Source organism: Columba livia, chromosome 4 (genome assembly GCF_036013475.1).
Source record: "Columba livia isolate bColLiv1 breed racing homer chromosome 4, bColLiv1.pat.W.v2, whole genome shotgun sequence".
NCBI classification, from domain to species: Eukaryota; Metazoa; Chordata; class Aves; order Columbiformes; family Columbidae; genus Columba; species Columba livia.
Genome location: NC_088605.1, coordinates 70,707,720 through 70,723,089, shown reverse-complemented (window position 1 = coordinate 70,723,089; position 15,370 = coordinate 70,707,720). Strand labels below are relative to the sequence as shown.

At 54.4% G+C, this 15,370-nt stretch overlaps 1 protein-coding gene across 5 annotated transcripts; it reads right to left on the bottom strand.

Annotated features, from left to right (window-relative positions):
• Window positions 1-674: 674 nt before the first annotated feature.
• On the bottom strand, window positions 675-14,854 carry PITX2 (paired like homeodomain 2). Of its 5 annotated transcripts, none has more exons than XM_065062319.1 (4): window positions 14,702-14,854; window positions 12,257-12,312; window positions 3,640-3,845; window positions 675-1,984 (listed from the first exon to the last, which is right to left on the bottom strand). In XM_065062319.1, the coding sequence occupies exons 2-4, from the start codon at window positions 12,300-12,302 to the stop codon at window positions 1,421-1,423; spliced, it is 816 nt and encodes a 271-aa protein (XP_064918391.1). In that variant the 5' UTR covers window positions 12,303-12,312; window positions 14,702-14,854; the 3' UTR covers window positions 675-1,420. The 5 variants fall into 5 exon arrangements, with proteins under 5 accessions (XP_064918391.1, XP_064918392.1, XP_064918393.1 ...); XM_065062320.1 differs by lacking the exon at window positions 14,702-14,854 and adding an exon at window positions 13,731-13,977; XM_065062321.1 differs by lacking the exon at window positions 14,702-14,854 and adding an exon at window positions 12,433-12,708.
• Between the last annotated feature and the right edge of the window lie 516 nt (window positions 14,855-15,370).

Sequence of the window (15,370 nt, the reverse complement as noted above, 5' to 3'; positions counted from 1 at the left end):
CGACCTTTCCCTTCAACGACGTGTTGCAGCACGAAGTCGCAGGAAACTCGGGGCTAACCTCTCACCCCCCGCGCTCCGCGGGGTTGCGGTTATTTGGGCTGTTCTTTGTTTCTCTTCATGTCTGTAAGGGGGATTTGGAAATAGAAATGTAATATTACATGAAGGATCTCCCCGCTGAAGGGAGAAGGTGAACGCAGGGAGCGGCAAAGGGGACAGATTATTTTGAACAGGAGCAGTTTGTTTGCAGACTGACTGTTCTTTTCCTTCCCCCCACCCCCTCTTTTTTTCCCTCGCCACTTTCTCTTCTTTAATGTAATAAAAGCTTCCTTCACAGCAGGAGAAATTTATGCCTGAGATACAGCAACTTTGTGGCTTGTAATTCTCGAGGCTAACGATGTCAAATAATCCATTTTCTCTGGGCTACGCAGGGGAATAAAAGGATCCTGCTGCACGGAAGGCAGCATGTTCAAGCCCTGCGTTTCTCCAGCATACAACGCTAGCGAAAGAGATTTTTTTTTTTTACGTGAAAAAAATGCCGGCATTTATTTGTATTGCAATAAAAAGTACTGCCCTGTGTTTCCAGACAACGAGATTTAGTGTCAACGATCAGTCAATCACTGCGGACTAGTTACCGCTGCGCAGCTTGGCTCAGTAAATAAAAATCCAGACAAAGCTGTATGCTGTATATTTTACTCCCATGAAATAAAACACATTTTTTTCACGTTTGCTGAAAAGTAAAACAATAATATTGTACGAAATGATATACACAGGGCATGTTTTACATTGCAATATCAGAAACATCATTGCATCCACCAGAGATACTATTCTAAAACTGATATTCACACAATGTTTTTTTTTTAATAATTATATGTTAGAAACATACAGTGTCGCATTTAGTATATACATTCCCTTGCTCGCAAGCGAAAAAATCCTAATCGCTTCTGTGTAACATGCTTTATTTTAAAGCCTAACCTTTTAAAAACACTGTTGTGATATTACTAACAACTGCTTTTATAAAATTAATTTGACATTTCGATATATATACATCCTTTCAGTCATTTTTATGTTAACAATGCTAAACTTAAAAAATAACAAGCTTATAGGAACATTAAAATGTCATATCATATCCAGTCAAACATTTGTCCATATATATATATATATATATATGTCCTTGTAATTGTTGAAATACTCTTAGTGAAAGAAAGATCTCATAATCTGTAGGAGGTCCTTTGAAAACAAAGGAACTATCTTATTTCAGTGGTTTCCTCTTTTTTCTCTTTCTCTCTCTTTTCCTTTCTCTCTGCCTCTGATTTTTCCTCCTTTCTCTTTCTGTCTAGTGCCCATTACTTTCTAGCGTAATACTCAGTCTCTGCGGGAGATGGGGGTGGGATCCCCATGCAGTGTTTCCTACTGGGGTGTCTCACACGGGTCTGTCCACCGCATACTGGCAAGCGCTCAGGTTGGAAGCGGGATTCTGCACGCTGGCATAGCCAAAACTGGAGTGCTGCTTGGCTTTAAGTCTCAGACTCGCCAAGCTCGAGTTACATGTGTCCCTATAAACATACGGAGGTGTTGGAGGAGCATAAGGACAGGCTGGCGTTGGCACTGCAGAATTCAGGGAGGGATTGCTCAAGTTGTTCAAGTTATTCAGGCTGTTGAGGCTGGAGCCAGGGACCCCGGTGACTGCAGAAGGTACCATGCTTGAAGACATACTCATGGAGGAGATGGAGTTTGGAGGGGAGAACATGCTCTGAGAAGACAGAGGGTTGACATTCATGGAGTTGAAGAAAGGAAAGCTTTTGGTGGAGAGGGAAGCGGAGGTCAGGCCCTTAGCTGCCCAGTTGTTGTAGGAGTAGCCGGGGTACATATCATCGTAGGGCTGCATGAGGCCGTTAAACTGTGGACCGAAGCCGTTTTTGCAAAGCTCGGCTTGCTGGTTCCTTTCTCTCTTTCTCCATTTGGCTCTGCGGTTCTTGAACCAAACCTTCAAAAACGGGAGGAGAGAGAGAGATGCGAGACGCGAGTTAGTCAGGAACCACCACTGCAGCCCTTTGCAACCTCTCGGGGCAACAAACTAACGTGCCCATATATACATACATTTATAAACGTGTACGTACATACATATACATATATATGTTTGCCTCCTTCCCTCCGGAGCCCTGCGCTGGGCCGAGGCAGCGATGTGCTGCCGAGACCGCGGAGTATCCCACAGGCCCTGGTGCTGCCGAGTTTAGCATGGCAGATCCGTGGTCGCTCCATTCCCCTCCTGGCCTCCCTCCAGCATAATTTGCGATGCTCTAATTCGCACCATAGAGGCCAAAGCTTCCTTTTTAATTTTTTTTTTTTTTTTTTTTTTTATTTCCGCTAGTTTCTCTCTCTTTTTCCCCTCCTTCCTTGGCTTATTCCGCGCAGAAGCCCTTCAGGGAAAATACAATAGTGCAAAAGAAAGGGCAAAACGCCTGGAAACCCGCGGAATTTTAAGGCGATGTTTCCTATTACGGGAAAGGAGGGGGAAACCAGAAACTAATAAATCCTTGCTTCAGTTTGTTAAAGCTACAAGTTCCTCTTGCGCGAAAGCTTCCAGGGCCGAAAATCACTTTCTAAACAAACTTGTTCGACTGCTCTTTGGGGAAGAAAAAAAGGAAAAATAAAGAAATTGCCGTTTAACAACGTGCTAAATGAGATCTAAGGGACCTTTCCCGCAGACAATGTGGCAAACGAGCCCTTTCCCAATCCACATCTGGGTGTTTGACCCGTCGGGCAGCCGCCAGCAGCAGCCTTCCCATGTGTATTCGAGCCGCCCTGGGGTGTTTGCTGGAACTCCTCCGGCACAGCCGGGCAGGGGCCTCCCAGGCACTACAGGGACGGGCCCCAACTGGCTGCACCGCGCCGCCCGAAGCCAAACCCCCCCGCAAAAGCTGTTCCGCGACCAACACCGCTTCGTGCTCCGGCAGGGAACCAACCGCGGCCGGGACCCGCTCCCCGGCCTCTCTAGCTGCGGACCCGACTCTCGCTGCATCGTTTTCTTCCAGCGATCACAGGGAGAGGATTTATGTGGGATTTCCGAAAATCGGGGGTTTCGGCCCTTTCGGATTTTTTTTTTTTTTCATCCAGCGCGGTGTTTGCGCGCCAGTGGGGTCCGGCCTCGGTGTCTGTGCAGCGCCGTGACGGTCCCATAAATCTCAGAAGGGGGAAAGGGCGGAGAGAGACGCTCGTCAAATTGGGAAACCAAAAGAAAGAGAAAATGCAAGGAAGGGCACGTCGGGAGTGCCTCGCTGAGAAGTAAAAGCCCTTGTGTATTTTACAGCTTTTTCTCATTAGAGGCAGCGCAGGTTGCAGCCTGTTCAAAGTTGCTTTCTTGGCTAATGTTTTCATTAGCGTTTCGATCAAAAGGAGCAGGACGCATTGCACGGTGAGGCCGAAACGTGCAGCAAACCATATTCCAGGGAGAGAGACAGAGATCCCAATCTGTCTCGCATTGACAGAAGTGTCCTGCTCTGCCCTGCTTTTGTGCGAAGGCTCTGAAGTCTACATACAAACCGAAATCGAAAGCAGCTGCAAACATTTCAGCCCTCTTCCCCTTTCCCCCTCCTTCCCGATCCCCGCTGCTCGGAGCCGGTGTGTCGTGTCGGGACTTACCCGAACCCTGGCCTCGGTGAGGTTGGTCCAGACGGCGATCTCCTCCCGGGTGGACATGTCCGGGTAGCGATTCCGCTGGAAAGTGGCCTCCAGCTCCTGCAGCTGCTGGCTGGTGAAATGAGTCCGCTGCCGCCGCTGCCTCTTCTTCTTGGAGGGGTCCTCAGGCCCCGCATCTTCGTTCTTGCTCTGCTGGCTCTTATCTTTCTCTGTAAGGGGAGGAAACAAAAAACAACAAGGAGGAAAACGGGGGCGCCTCAGCCTCCGAAGGCTCCTCTCCAGCGTCTGGGGAAGGGCTTGTCCCCAGCACGTTAGGCTGCGCCTAACGCGGCTCGGCGGTGTAATGATTAACCCGCCCGGCCTCCCGCCGCTGCTGTCCCTCCGGCACCCACGGACGGGTTCCTCCTGGAGAAACAGCCACCGCCGGGGGAGCGGGACGGAGCCGCCTCTCCGCCGGTCTGTATGCAAGATTTTCGCCTGTCGATACATGCAGGTTTTTCGTCTATCTGTATCCGTATTGTTCTCCCATCTGTATACATGTAATCCGTAATATTTGCCCATCTATACCCGTCCTATTCTCCTTCCTGTACCGTGCTATTGCTCTGCCTGTCTCCGTATTATTAGCGCATCTGTATCCACACCATTGGCCTATATATATCCATATTATTTTTTCCATCTCTGCCCATATTATTCGTCGAACTGTATCCGTATTATTCGCCCATCTGTATTCTTGTTATTCGCCACCGCTGTACATGCTGTTCGCCTATCCTTACACATGTCGTTATCTTTTATACGCCGGCACACAGACACCGCATGCGAAAAAAAACACGAAACGGGTCTCGCTCGGGTGCAAAGCGATCCCGTGCAGAGAGGGGCAGCGGTGGGGGAGCGCGGGCCGCGGGGCTGCCGAGGTCGCCGACCGGGCAGGGCAGGGTGGCGGGGTGCCCGGCGGGCACGGGTCCCTGCCTCTCGCCCCCTCTTACCTGCGGCCTCGGGGCTGGAGGTATCGGAGATGGTGTGCACCTCCAGCCGGTGCTTGGCAGACTCCAGAGAGGAGCGCGCCTGCCCCGGCGCCAGCGCCGTCGCCATGGCCAGCGCAGGCTGGTGGTGGTGGCAAGATGATGAAGAGGAGGAGGAGGAAGGTGAGGAGGAGCACAGCTTATTCCCGGCTCCCAGGCGCTCCAGGCTTAACGGGTCCTTCATGCAGTTCATCGGCAAAAGGACGCCAAAGTCTACGTGCGCGCCTGGGGGGTCGGTAGAAGGAGGTGTGCGTGTGTCTGTAGGTGTCGGTACGTGTAGGAGGGTCGGCGCGGCGCCCCCTGAGCGGGCACGGAGCGGCCCCGCGGCTCCAGGGGTCAGGGCTGCTGGGCGGGGAGCCGCTGCGGGGCCGGTGGTGCTCGGTTAGCGCCCGGGCGGCACGGCGAGCCCAGGAGCCCCCGCCGCCCGGGGGGCGCGGCGGCAGCTGTGGCGGCGACAGGCGAGCGGGCGAGTCTGGTCCTGCAAAAGCCGTCACGGCGACACGGCTGCTCCCCGGCCGGCGGCCCCCGGCCCGCCGCGGGGGTCCCCGTGGCGGGGGCGGCGACGAGCGGTGGCGCTCCGCGGGACGCTCCTCTCCGCTGCCCGCGCATGGGCCCGCACCGCACCGCGGCCGGCCCCGCACCGCATCAGCTCAGTCGCTTCCCTCTTGGCCTGACATCTTAAACCGGCGGCGGCCTTCCCCGCGCCGGCACGTCACCCGCCTCCGCCCCGCCCCGCCCTCGCCCCGCCCCTCCGCCGCGCCCCGCACCGCCCAGACCCGCGCCGCCCCCTGCGCTCGCCCTGCAACCGACGCATCCGCCCCCCGAAACCTCGCGTTTTCTGCCCGGTTTGCCCGGCGGACGGTCCCGGTGCCCAGAGAGCCCGGCCTCCGCCTGCCGGCACATGGGACACCCCGTCGGGGCGTCTCCGGGCACGCCCGATCCGCGCCCCTCCGCCCTGGCAGACCTGCAGGGGTGAGGAGTGGAAAGCTCAGCACCGACACAGGGGCAGCAAGGAGGAAGAAGGCAAGGAAGCTCCAGCCCTTATTTCCTCGTTATGGATGAGGCAAAAAATAAACGGGATGGGTGTGCGACCGGTTAGACGGCGGATCTTTGACTGATAACAGCAATAGTAGCAGAAACAGCTACAAAAACGACAGCTAAACACGAACAACAAGACTAACCACCCCCTTGCGATACAGCTAAGGAACGCTTCATATCACACTCAAAGGAGTAAGGGGGAGCGTGTACATCCCGGCCCCCGAGCACTTGCAATCCCCGCGCTCGCCGGCTGTCTTGCCCGCCTGCGCCTGCACCGAAGGCGGAGAAAACGGGAGAAAAATCCTCTCGCTGGCACTGCCATTCCCGTCTCGCTGGCACTGCCATTCCCCTCTTTGCAGCTACGTTCCCAGAAGCAAGCCCCCAAGGAAGTTTTCCACCCCAGTTTTACACCTAATTAGAGCGGTTATCTGCAGAGATCGTTCCCCTCTCTCGGGGGGGAGACCCTTGCGGACTCTTCCGCTTCCCGGCGCGGCGCCCAGAGCAATCTCCCGAACCCGCGCCCAGGAAAGACGTTTGCAGAGTTTGGCCAAGCCCCGCACCAGGCTGGTCTCCGGCACACAAATCTCTCACTCAGGATCCCTCGACCAAACCCTTCCCGAGGTTTGAGGGGGCAGGATATGACCCTTCAGCCCCGGGCACTGGCGGTAGAATGGTGGAGTGCGCTGTCCCGCCGTCCCCTTCTTATAGCGCAGAGCACAGGCTGCTGTGGACGCGGGTCTCGCAGGACGAAGGAGGAGGGGGGCTGTTTCTAGCGGATCTAACTCGGGGCCAGGTTGCTCTGCCGTGTTGGTTGGGACACCTGGGGTCAGAGGACCCTATCCCCGAGCCCTTCTCTCGGAGGACCCGGGGAGTCGCTCCCTGCCGAGACGCCACTGCCCCCGGGGACCTGTGACCCTATTAGGGATGGGAAGCCCGAGGTAGACCAGGCGTGGAAAATGCAGGTTGCGTCTCTATCTGCAGTTCCCCTGCATGGTCACGGGCATCGAAAAGTTACTGAAAGCTTCCCTTGATGTGGACCTCCACACCCACTTGTCAGCGCCCAGAGTTTTCTGTACCCCGTCTCTTCCCCCACGTCCCCCCCCCCCCCCCGCCCCGCCACCCGTAAGGGTCCTTCTTAATCGCTGATGCTCGTTGGAGATGCGTATCATTCCTCGCAATCTTACTAATCGCTAAATTATACATATTACTTTCGTAGCCTGTTAGTAAAGAAGGTTAAATTAATTTACATTCTGCTCATTATCTGGTGTTTAAATGACGTGTTTTTATCCCTGAGATTTGGCAAAGAATCTCTTTCCTCAGACCCCACAGCGTTTCGACGGAGACAATGCTCTTACATTTGTAGTGGATTTTAATCTGATAAGACTCTAATTTGCTTAAGTCTTTTAAATAGGGGGTTTAAAACGATTCTAGCCGTTTTCTTATTGAATTTCCTCTAATTCCCCCAAGATCATAAAGTATATGTGTAAAGTAAATATTTCCTCCCTTTGCACCGGCAGCAGATGACCTATAACTAAGTCAACATGAATCCCGCTCCATTCTGCACAATTTGTTTACCAATCATATCCCCGTTTCTTCTTAACCTCTCGCTAGCTCCGCAGTTCTGCACCCAGAAATCCCATCTCCCCACTGCAGCCTTTCCCTACGACAGGACCTCGCCAAGGCCGCGGAGCCTCGGCCTCGCTGCAAGGTGCCCTGAGAGGGGGCGCTGCCCTTCTCCAGCCCCCACGCCGGGGTTGTACCCGGCCCGCAAACCCCTGGGGAGGTGGAGCAGGAGGAAGATGGGATACGGTGACGTCCCGCATTTTATTTTCATTTAATAGAGCAATGCAGCCCGCTCGCAGATGAGCCTTTATCCCCCTTCCTATTTTTTGTTCCTTCATTTGTTTTTAGTTAGTTTGGGAAAACGCTGGTTTCTTCCGTCGCGATTTGGAACGAAAATTCCCTCCCGGCTGCGCGGCTCAGAGCACTTTTTAAGCGCTTTATGCGCTTGCAGGTGCCGTGCCCACCGTGGCCCCCTCTGTCCCCGGACACTCGGCGGAGACGGGCGGGTCCCAGCCCGGGAACGGGGACAAAAGGGGCAGGGTCAGTCACTACACCGCCCTCCAACATCTTCCCCATGGTCAATCCCAGCGGACTCGGTGGCCGTCCCCGCGTCCCCAAAAGTGGGGCACAGCAGCGGCCCAGCCCCCTGCAGCCCAGAGGGAGAGGGTGCCGGCATTTCCTTACATGCCTTTGATTAAAACTCCCCCACCCTGGGCGGGAGGGGAGCTACCACGCAGCATTAGTTGTCATGGTGACCATAAATCACGTAAATCCAAAAATACCCACCTATAATCTGAGATGAAGCTTTTATTTCCCGAGTGAAATAATATTTTAAAAGCTGTCAGCCAACCGAAAAACAACCTAATTGTAGTCACCCAAGTAATATATTAGCGGTAAAGATTTCAATTAAAATGTCAAAAGTGTGTGTGTTTTTTTTTTTTTCCTGATGGAAGCTCCCATCGCTTTCAGGTTCGGATCCCGGCCTCATAACCCGCGTACGATCTGTCCGCGCCCGCTACACAGGCTTGCCACCTCTCCCCTCCACCCCCCCCCAAAAAAAAGCCCCACAACATTTTGGGGGAATTTCCCCTTTTTTCCCCCTGTGCTGCAGGGCTTGCAGGGGATGCGCCCAGGTGGGCTGTGAAAATAGGGATTTGGGGCTACTCCACATCCCGCTTCACCTTCTGCATTTCCTTTTTAGTTTTGATTTATTTTTTTCTTTTTCCGAGAGTGTTTTTCAGCCTCTCCCTCCCAAGGTTCCCGGTGCGGGAGGCGGGCTGGCCGGGAGCTGAGCGGCTCGGCTGGGGGTACCTGGGGGGTGACCAGACCTACTGCGCGTATTTATTTTCCCACTTTTCCTTTATCTCCTTATGGGTTCGTGGTTTCTAGGCGTAATACTCTCCTAAACGGGTAAATTGGTTCTTATGTAGAGTCTCCAGCTAGTCCTGTTGTCTTTTACCTTTGGCTTGTTGTCTTTCGCCTATCTCGGATTACCGGGTATTCTCCTCGATGAAGAGCCATTAATTACCCATTCAGTCAATATTAGGAAGACTACAGAGCTTTTTACATAGGATTAAGAAGACATCAGATTGTTCCGTTAGTATATTCCTACTCACGAATAAGCTTTCGTTATACATTTAGTTTTCCCTGGAGTGTAGCTAACAACTGCTGCATATATTATTCTCAGACGACGAAGTGGGGGTGGGGGGGGAAAGGCGGAATTATATGTCCAAAGCGCAATAACGCAGTACATTTATTTTAATTTGCGTTTGGCGGGGGCTGCGGAAAGGGGCGCGCAACTTCCGCGGCTCCGTACAGGGGCAGCTCACCGGCCGAGTGCGCTCCGCCCCGGCCTGGGCTCCACTGTCCGGGTCACAACTCCGGGGACAAATTTGGCCACGTTATGTAGCGAGGACAGTGCCGCTCCGGCTCCGCCTCGGCCCCCCCGCGCCCGCTCCCTCCCGCAGGGGCGGAGGCTGCGCGTCCACCTCTTCGCTGGGCTCAAAAAAGGCGGCGGGGACCTTGTCTTTGCAGGCTGCCGGGTCTTCGTTTTATCTGCACGGAACGCTGAATCAGCGTTGGGCTTTTGTTTTCGTAAAAGAGATGTTAAGTTATGGAATATTCAAAACAAATAATATTAAGAAAAAACCTTTTTTGTTTTTCCTTCGTTGAAACAATCAGTTTGTGATGCTGAATGATGGTATGAGGCCGAATGCAATTTCAACATTTTATGTTGGAGGCTGCTGTTTCAGCAATACCCAGATTATCGATTACAGGAAAGGATTCCTTAAGTAGAATTCACTCAGCTAACGAATTTTATAGATTATGTATAAATGCATTTACACATAAAAGAATTGTTTGAATAAACCTGCCAGTAACTATTTACTCGTGCTGTGGGGCTGCCGAAGCTTTTTCTGAAGTGTTCCTAATTTCACGGGACCCAGCAACAATTTTCCCGTCTCTGCGGGTAAACGTGACAGACGCCGGGCTGCGTTTGACACTCTGGTCTGCAATAATATTTTCATACTTTCCCGTTTTCCTTCCCCCGGCGTGGCCATGGACCCGTTTCTTTTGGAATCTCTCTCCCTCCCGGCGCCCTTTTCCCTGCGGGAACGCACCACGCCCGTGTCGTTTTGGAGGGTCTCCTACTGAATTTCGTTTCCTCCTTTCACAGAAGCATCGATTTGATCAAAACATTGGCTTTTTTTTACTACTATTACAAGTCCTTCTAGTTAGTGATTATTCTCCCTGTGCCCACCGACGGTAATTAACTCGCGAAATTACACAACCGCCCTCGTAATTCCCGAAACTGAACTCTGACACACGGGGTCCCAGATAACTCCCGCTCCGCTTCCCCGCCTCTCATCAGCCCGCCCCAAGGACCAGACATTTGGCGAGGTAGTTCCCATAAAGCACGAAGTCCTAACGGTCAGATAAAGCAAAAAATCAACGAGCACCGCACGACTAAAAGCAAATGCAAGCCAAACCCCAACAAAACCCGCCCGAATCAAGAGAAAACACCGGTGATTTCTATGATGTGCAGCAAGTCGCCCGAACAGCTCAGGGTGTTTCAGGACTTGCCATTATCTGTCTCGCAGAAACACGGGCTGGGGCTCGTGATCCCCGTCCCAGGGATCATCCCCACATCTGCAGCGCTATTTCCGCATCCGCGGTCGTTCCGCGCTTCCCTTCCCCGTAGAAGGGAAGGTTTTAATGGTCAGGCAACCCCGCGTTACTTCTTCTGCTCAGACTTATATTTTAATTAATGGCATTAAAGGTGTTTAGATAGCAATTTCCCCTGCAGCCCGACGGGTAAAAACCAGACCGGCTGATACGGTAACGAGGCAGGAAATTTTGCGTGTACTACAATAATCCGGGTTCATAATTGATGGTTAAGAAAATAACCATTTGTTTCTCTGCAGAGGAAGTAAAAGTTACCGTGTCAGGGAGCATATGTGGATATTACTTTTATAAATACTTAGCTGAATAAAGCTGGCGTGGAAGGGCTCATAAATTTATTATATCAGAAAGGTCCCCACTTTCCCATTAGATCGTGCAAAGGGCTTTGATTAAGACCACCTGTTCGTCGGGAGGAAAAGGCAGGGAAGGGTAAAAAGGCCTTTCTTATTTGCAAACCATATATAAAGCGATGTCACCCTTCCTTTCCACATTATTTAACACTTATTACTGGCCGAGGAAAAAAGTGCCAGACCTTGGTAAAGCCTATTTGTGCACAATTTAATATCATGTATGTTTCCGGGATTAAAAATTATCGGCTTGTAATACCTTCGCGTTTGGAATTACCCCGGATTTTGCCCGCTAACCTTCCTTTAGCCTAAGTGTTTCTTCTTCTAGGAGTTTTGATGACCAGCTAGCAAACCCTGCTTAAAGTCTCTGGGGGAGGGTGGACTCAGGATGGGGACGTGGCTCCTCCTGAAATCACTGGATGTTATTTGAGAAATAGCGAGCTGTTTAGCCAAACAGGGTTAATACAGTACTCTTACGAGGAAGTGTTTAACCACGAGACCAGGAATACGTGCATTATTAATTCACTCTAGTTTCCTGTATTATTAATTCAGGTTAATATATTTTATTTAAACAAAATTACGTTTATCTTGGATTAAACAGTCTCTCGAAATACAGAGCGCTTGTTTTCTTCTTTGTAATGTGTTTGCATTGCTGTTTTTCTTTACCACCTCTCGGGCTCGCCTACCAGACTCCCTGAAACGGGCAGGGGAAGAGAAGGCAGGGCCTTGCCCTGCCTTCAGACGGGGCGCTGAGGGGTGCCTGCCTGTGGGGGCAGGAGAGGGCTGGCGGCCTGTTTACGGGCAGAGGGGGGTCAAAAAATAGAAAATAAAAATAAATCCCAGCGCGACTCTGCGATTATCTGAAAGGCGCGCTGACAGCGATGCTTTATTTGGGGCGAGGACCGGCTGGCCGCGGGTGTTAGTGCTCGCCTGCAGCCGCGGGGCTGCCAGTGCACCCTCTTTCCCTTCCCCCGCGGCCGCGCATCTTCAGGCGCAACAGTCGCCCGGGCGCAAAGCCGCGTCGCGCTACGCAGCCGGCGGGCAGCAGAGGGCGCCCTGGCGCCGCGCAGGCGGGCCCGGTGCGGGGCTGCTATACGTCTGTCCGCCTGTCCGGGAGCGAGGCCCGCGGAGCGGCGTGGAGGGGCCGCCGCTGACCAGTGGAGCTGGGGGGGGGCGGCCCGAAGAGCTGGGTGCCAGCGGGCTCCTTGCGGCCCTCCGGCGCCCCGCTGAGCTCCCCCTTTTTGATGTCCGCCTCCCTGGAGAAAAGACACTCGACGGCGGTGGGCTATAACCCTGGGGACGGGGACACGGAGTAGGGGGGGCGACAGGAGAGAGGCGGTCAGGGCCCGCTGCTGCGCACCCCCCCACAGAGGCAGCGCCGCTTCCCGGAGGCTGCCTCCCCTGGCTCCGCACCCGCGCACCGCACGGCATCGGGGTCGCGGTGCCTCCGGCACGGCGGGAGGTTTCTCTTACCTAGCTGAACACAGGCGGAGACAAGTTTGCGGCAGTTGGACTCCATTACCCGTTACCTGCAAAAGATGAAGGCACAGAAGTTTTAAAGCAATTATTTTGTGAATGAAAAATAAATGCAAAAAAGTAATGCAGTCGCCCCGGGAGACATGTCGCAGCGATCCTGGCGGGACCCTCACCTTTTCTCAGGGACGTCTGCACGATACCCTTTCTCCTCACCTCAAACTCGGGTCCTACCCGAGTCACACCACGGGATGGACGCAAACCCCGTGGTGATTTCCCAGCCCGTCGCACCGCTCGGCCTCCCTCCACGTCTAGTTATTTCGGGACATGGAGGGGAGTCCCCGAACCTCGCGGCCGTGGTCTGCCCCGGGACATCCCGTCCCAGGGGTGCTGTGGGGCAACGGGTACCGACAGGGGCCCCCTGAGCGGCGGGAGATGCGCGGCCGCGGCTGGCCAGCCGAGGCCCCGTTTCCCGGCTGCGCCTCCGCGCTCCCCGGCCGCCGCCGACTCCTCCCCGGGCCTGAGTGGCTGGACAGTAAAATCACGGGATTAGTGCCTGATTGAGATGTCTGTTCGTGAGATATTACAAAATTCATTATCACAGCTCTCTACTAACTCGATATGAAGTAACACAGATGGGATTTTATTAGTCCAGGCTTCAAATGTTTACTTATGATAATTTCGGGGGAAATTTGCATGTCACCATCGTTTCGGTAATCTTTTTTTTTTCTTCTCTTCGTCTCTTTTTTTAATGTCTGAATCGGGCGCATTATTAGCTGGTGCTTAGAAATGCGGCAGCCAAGAGCCGAAGCACGTTTGGGATGAGCGGCTCCCGCCGCGGCGGCCGCTGTGTGGGGCCCCGCCGGCTCCGGCCCCGCCGCCCTCCCTCGGGCGGGCAAGATGGGAGCAGGGAAAAAAGAGGAGGAAAGGGATAATAATAATAATAATAATAATAATAATAATAATAATAATAATAATAATAATAATAATAATAATAATAGGCAAGGTGCGATTATCGGGACTCCTCCGGGTCTTGTTGTGACTCGGCCGCTTCTATTGAAAGCCGAAGGACGCCAAGGAGCAACTCCGCTTTCCCCCACAAGTCAGGCCTAGCACACAAGCTGTGCCCAAATTAATGGAGAAGGCTATTAAGAGAACCTTAATTCTTCGCCGATGGTCTTTAAATCTGGATAGGTCTTCATCAAGATTATTAGTCCTGCATGACAAATTCAGCTGCCCTCCCCCGTCGCCTGCCTCGATGGGTGATTTATCTCACGAGTGGAGGAGGCGCACAGCTACCCCCCAGCAAACGCACTGCCACCGAAGGGAAGCTTTTCCTCTCCTGAATCGGCAGTCTCCTCCAAGAAAAGCGCCTTTCCCGGGAGAATTATTATCCTTTCCTGACTCTCAGTTGCCCGTACTGCTCCTTCGCGTTTTCCCCTCTGCATCCGCTTTTAATTTTTGTTGCACTCACCTCACAGCGCGGGGCCAAGGGGAGCGAGAATTGTTTTTCTATTGTTTCCGGCCCGGCGACTCAAATTAAAGCAACTCCACTTGCTTTTCCATTTCTCCAAGCACTCCTCCACTCGTAATTAAATATCTCAGCGCCTCCGTGCGCTCACAGCCTCAACAATCCCACCAGCCATGCGAGATTTCCCTTTCTCCCCGCTTGTTGGGCCCGCTCCGCTCAGCAACAACCTGCTCGGAGCACTCCGGCTGTAACGACTGAAGGGCGCGGACAAAAAAGCGATGTCACACGAGATTTTTTTTTTTTTTTTTTGTATCTATCACTATTCTCTCGAAGAGTAAAATAAATAAAAAAAAAAAGAAAAGAAAACAAGCAAAAAACCACAACCTCTCCAAAACAGAGTCCCCTGGCAAATATCTCAGCAACGCCCGAAATACTGAGGTCAGTGATTTCGGCGGGAGGGTTTTTGCCAGAGGCCCGCAGCCGCTGCCGGTGGCTCTCAAACGAAAGGGAGGCTCTGTGTAGGGCCTACCTCTCCGCGATGCCCGCAGGGGCAGCCGGGCCCCGCTGCTCTCCCGCGGGTGGTGCCGGGGGTCCCGGCCGCGGAGCCCTCAGCCGGCGCGGCAGACCCGCTCGCACGATTTTCCGGCGCCGCTGCCGTCCCTCGCCCGGCTCCACGACGGGAAGGCGCTGCCTGAGCGGCTGCTCCGCGGGGCCGAACGCGGCGGGGCCGGTTCCCCGGCTCCCGCGCCGGCGGGGGAGGCCCGGGCCGGCAGGGAAACGGCGCGGGGACAGCGCTCTCTCCCATCGCCGCCAGCCCTGCGGGACGGGCTGCAGCCGCCCGGGAAAACATCAGCAACTCGAGCTCGTGGCCCCGCCGCCCGTCCTGGGGTGCACAGAGCCGGGACCAGTCGCGTCCGTAGCCCTGCACCCGTCCCGCCGACACCCCACCTCCCTCCCCGAGAGCCCCCACTCACCGGAGCCGGCTGCGCTCTCCGCCCCGCTGCTTGCGCTGCTGGTACCGGTGCTGCCGGGGGCGGCGGGGCCGCGCCGGGCTCCTGTGCTGGCTGCGGAGCCGCGGAGCCGCCGCCACCGCTGGCTCCCTCCTTCCCCGGCCCTCCCGCGCCCCCGCCCCGCCCTGCCCGCCTCCCCGGGCCTTGACGTCACACGGGCTCCGTCGAACGCGCCCCGCCGCCGCCGCGGGGCCGGGCCGGGCCGAGGCGGGCAGCTCCGCGGCGCTCCGCGGGCACGGCCGCAGCGGTAACGGCGGTAACGGCAGTCCCCGGCCGCGGAGGGGGCAGGGGGCAGGAGGAAAGACAAATGGCGGCGGAGGCGGCGGGCTAGGTAGCCAGAGGAGAACCGAGGTGAGCGAGGACGGTTGCGGCCCCTCCGCGCCCGCGCAGGACGCGCCCCGCCCCGTCGGGCTCGGGAGGAGGCACAAGTATCTGTGCCCAAAGTTTCCCGGGCCGGGCCGCCGGCTGCTCTTGCATCAGGTGTGAAGAGGGATCGCCAACCCATTGTGAGACCTCTCGGTTTCCTTTTTAACCTTTTTTTTTTTTCTTTACTTCGTGTATATATATACATATATATATTTATATATGTGTGTGTATATATATATATATATACAAATATGGGGATTCTTGTTC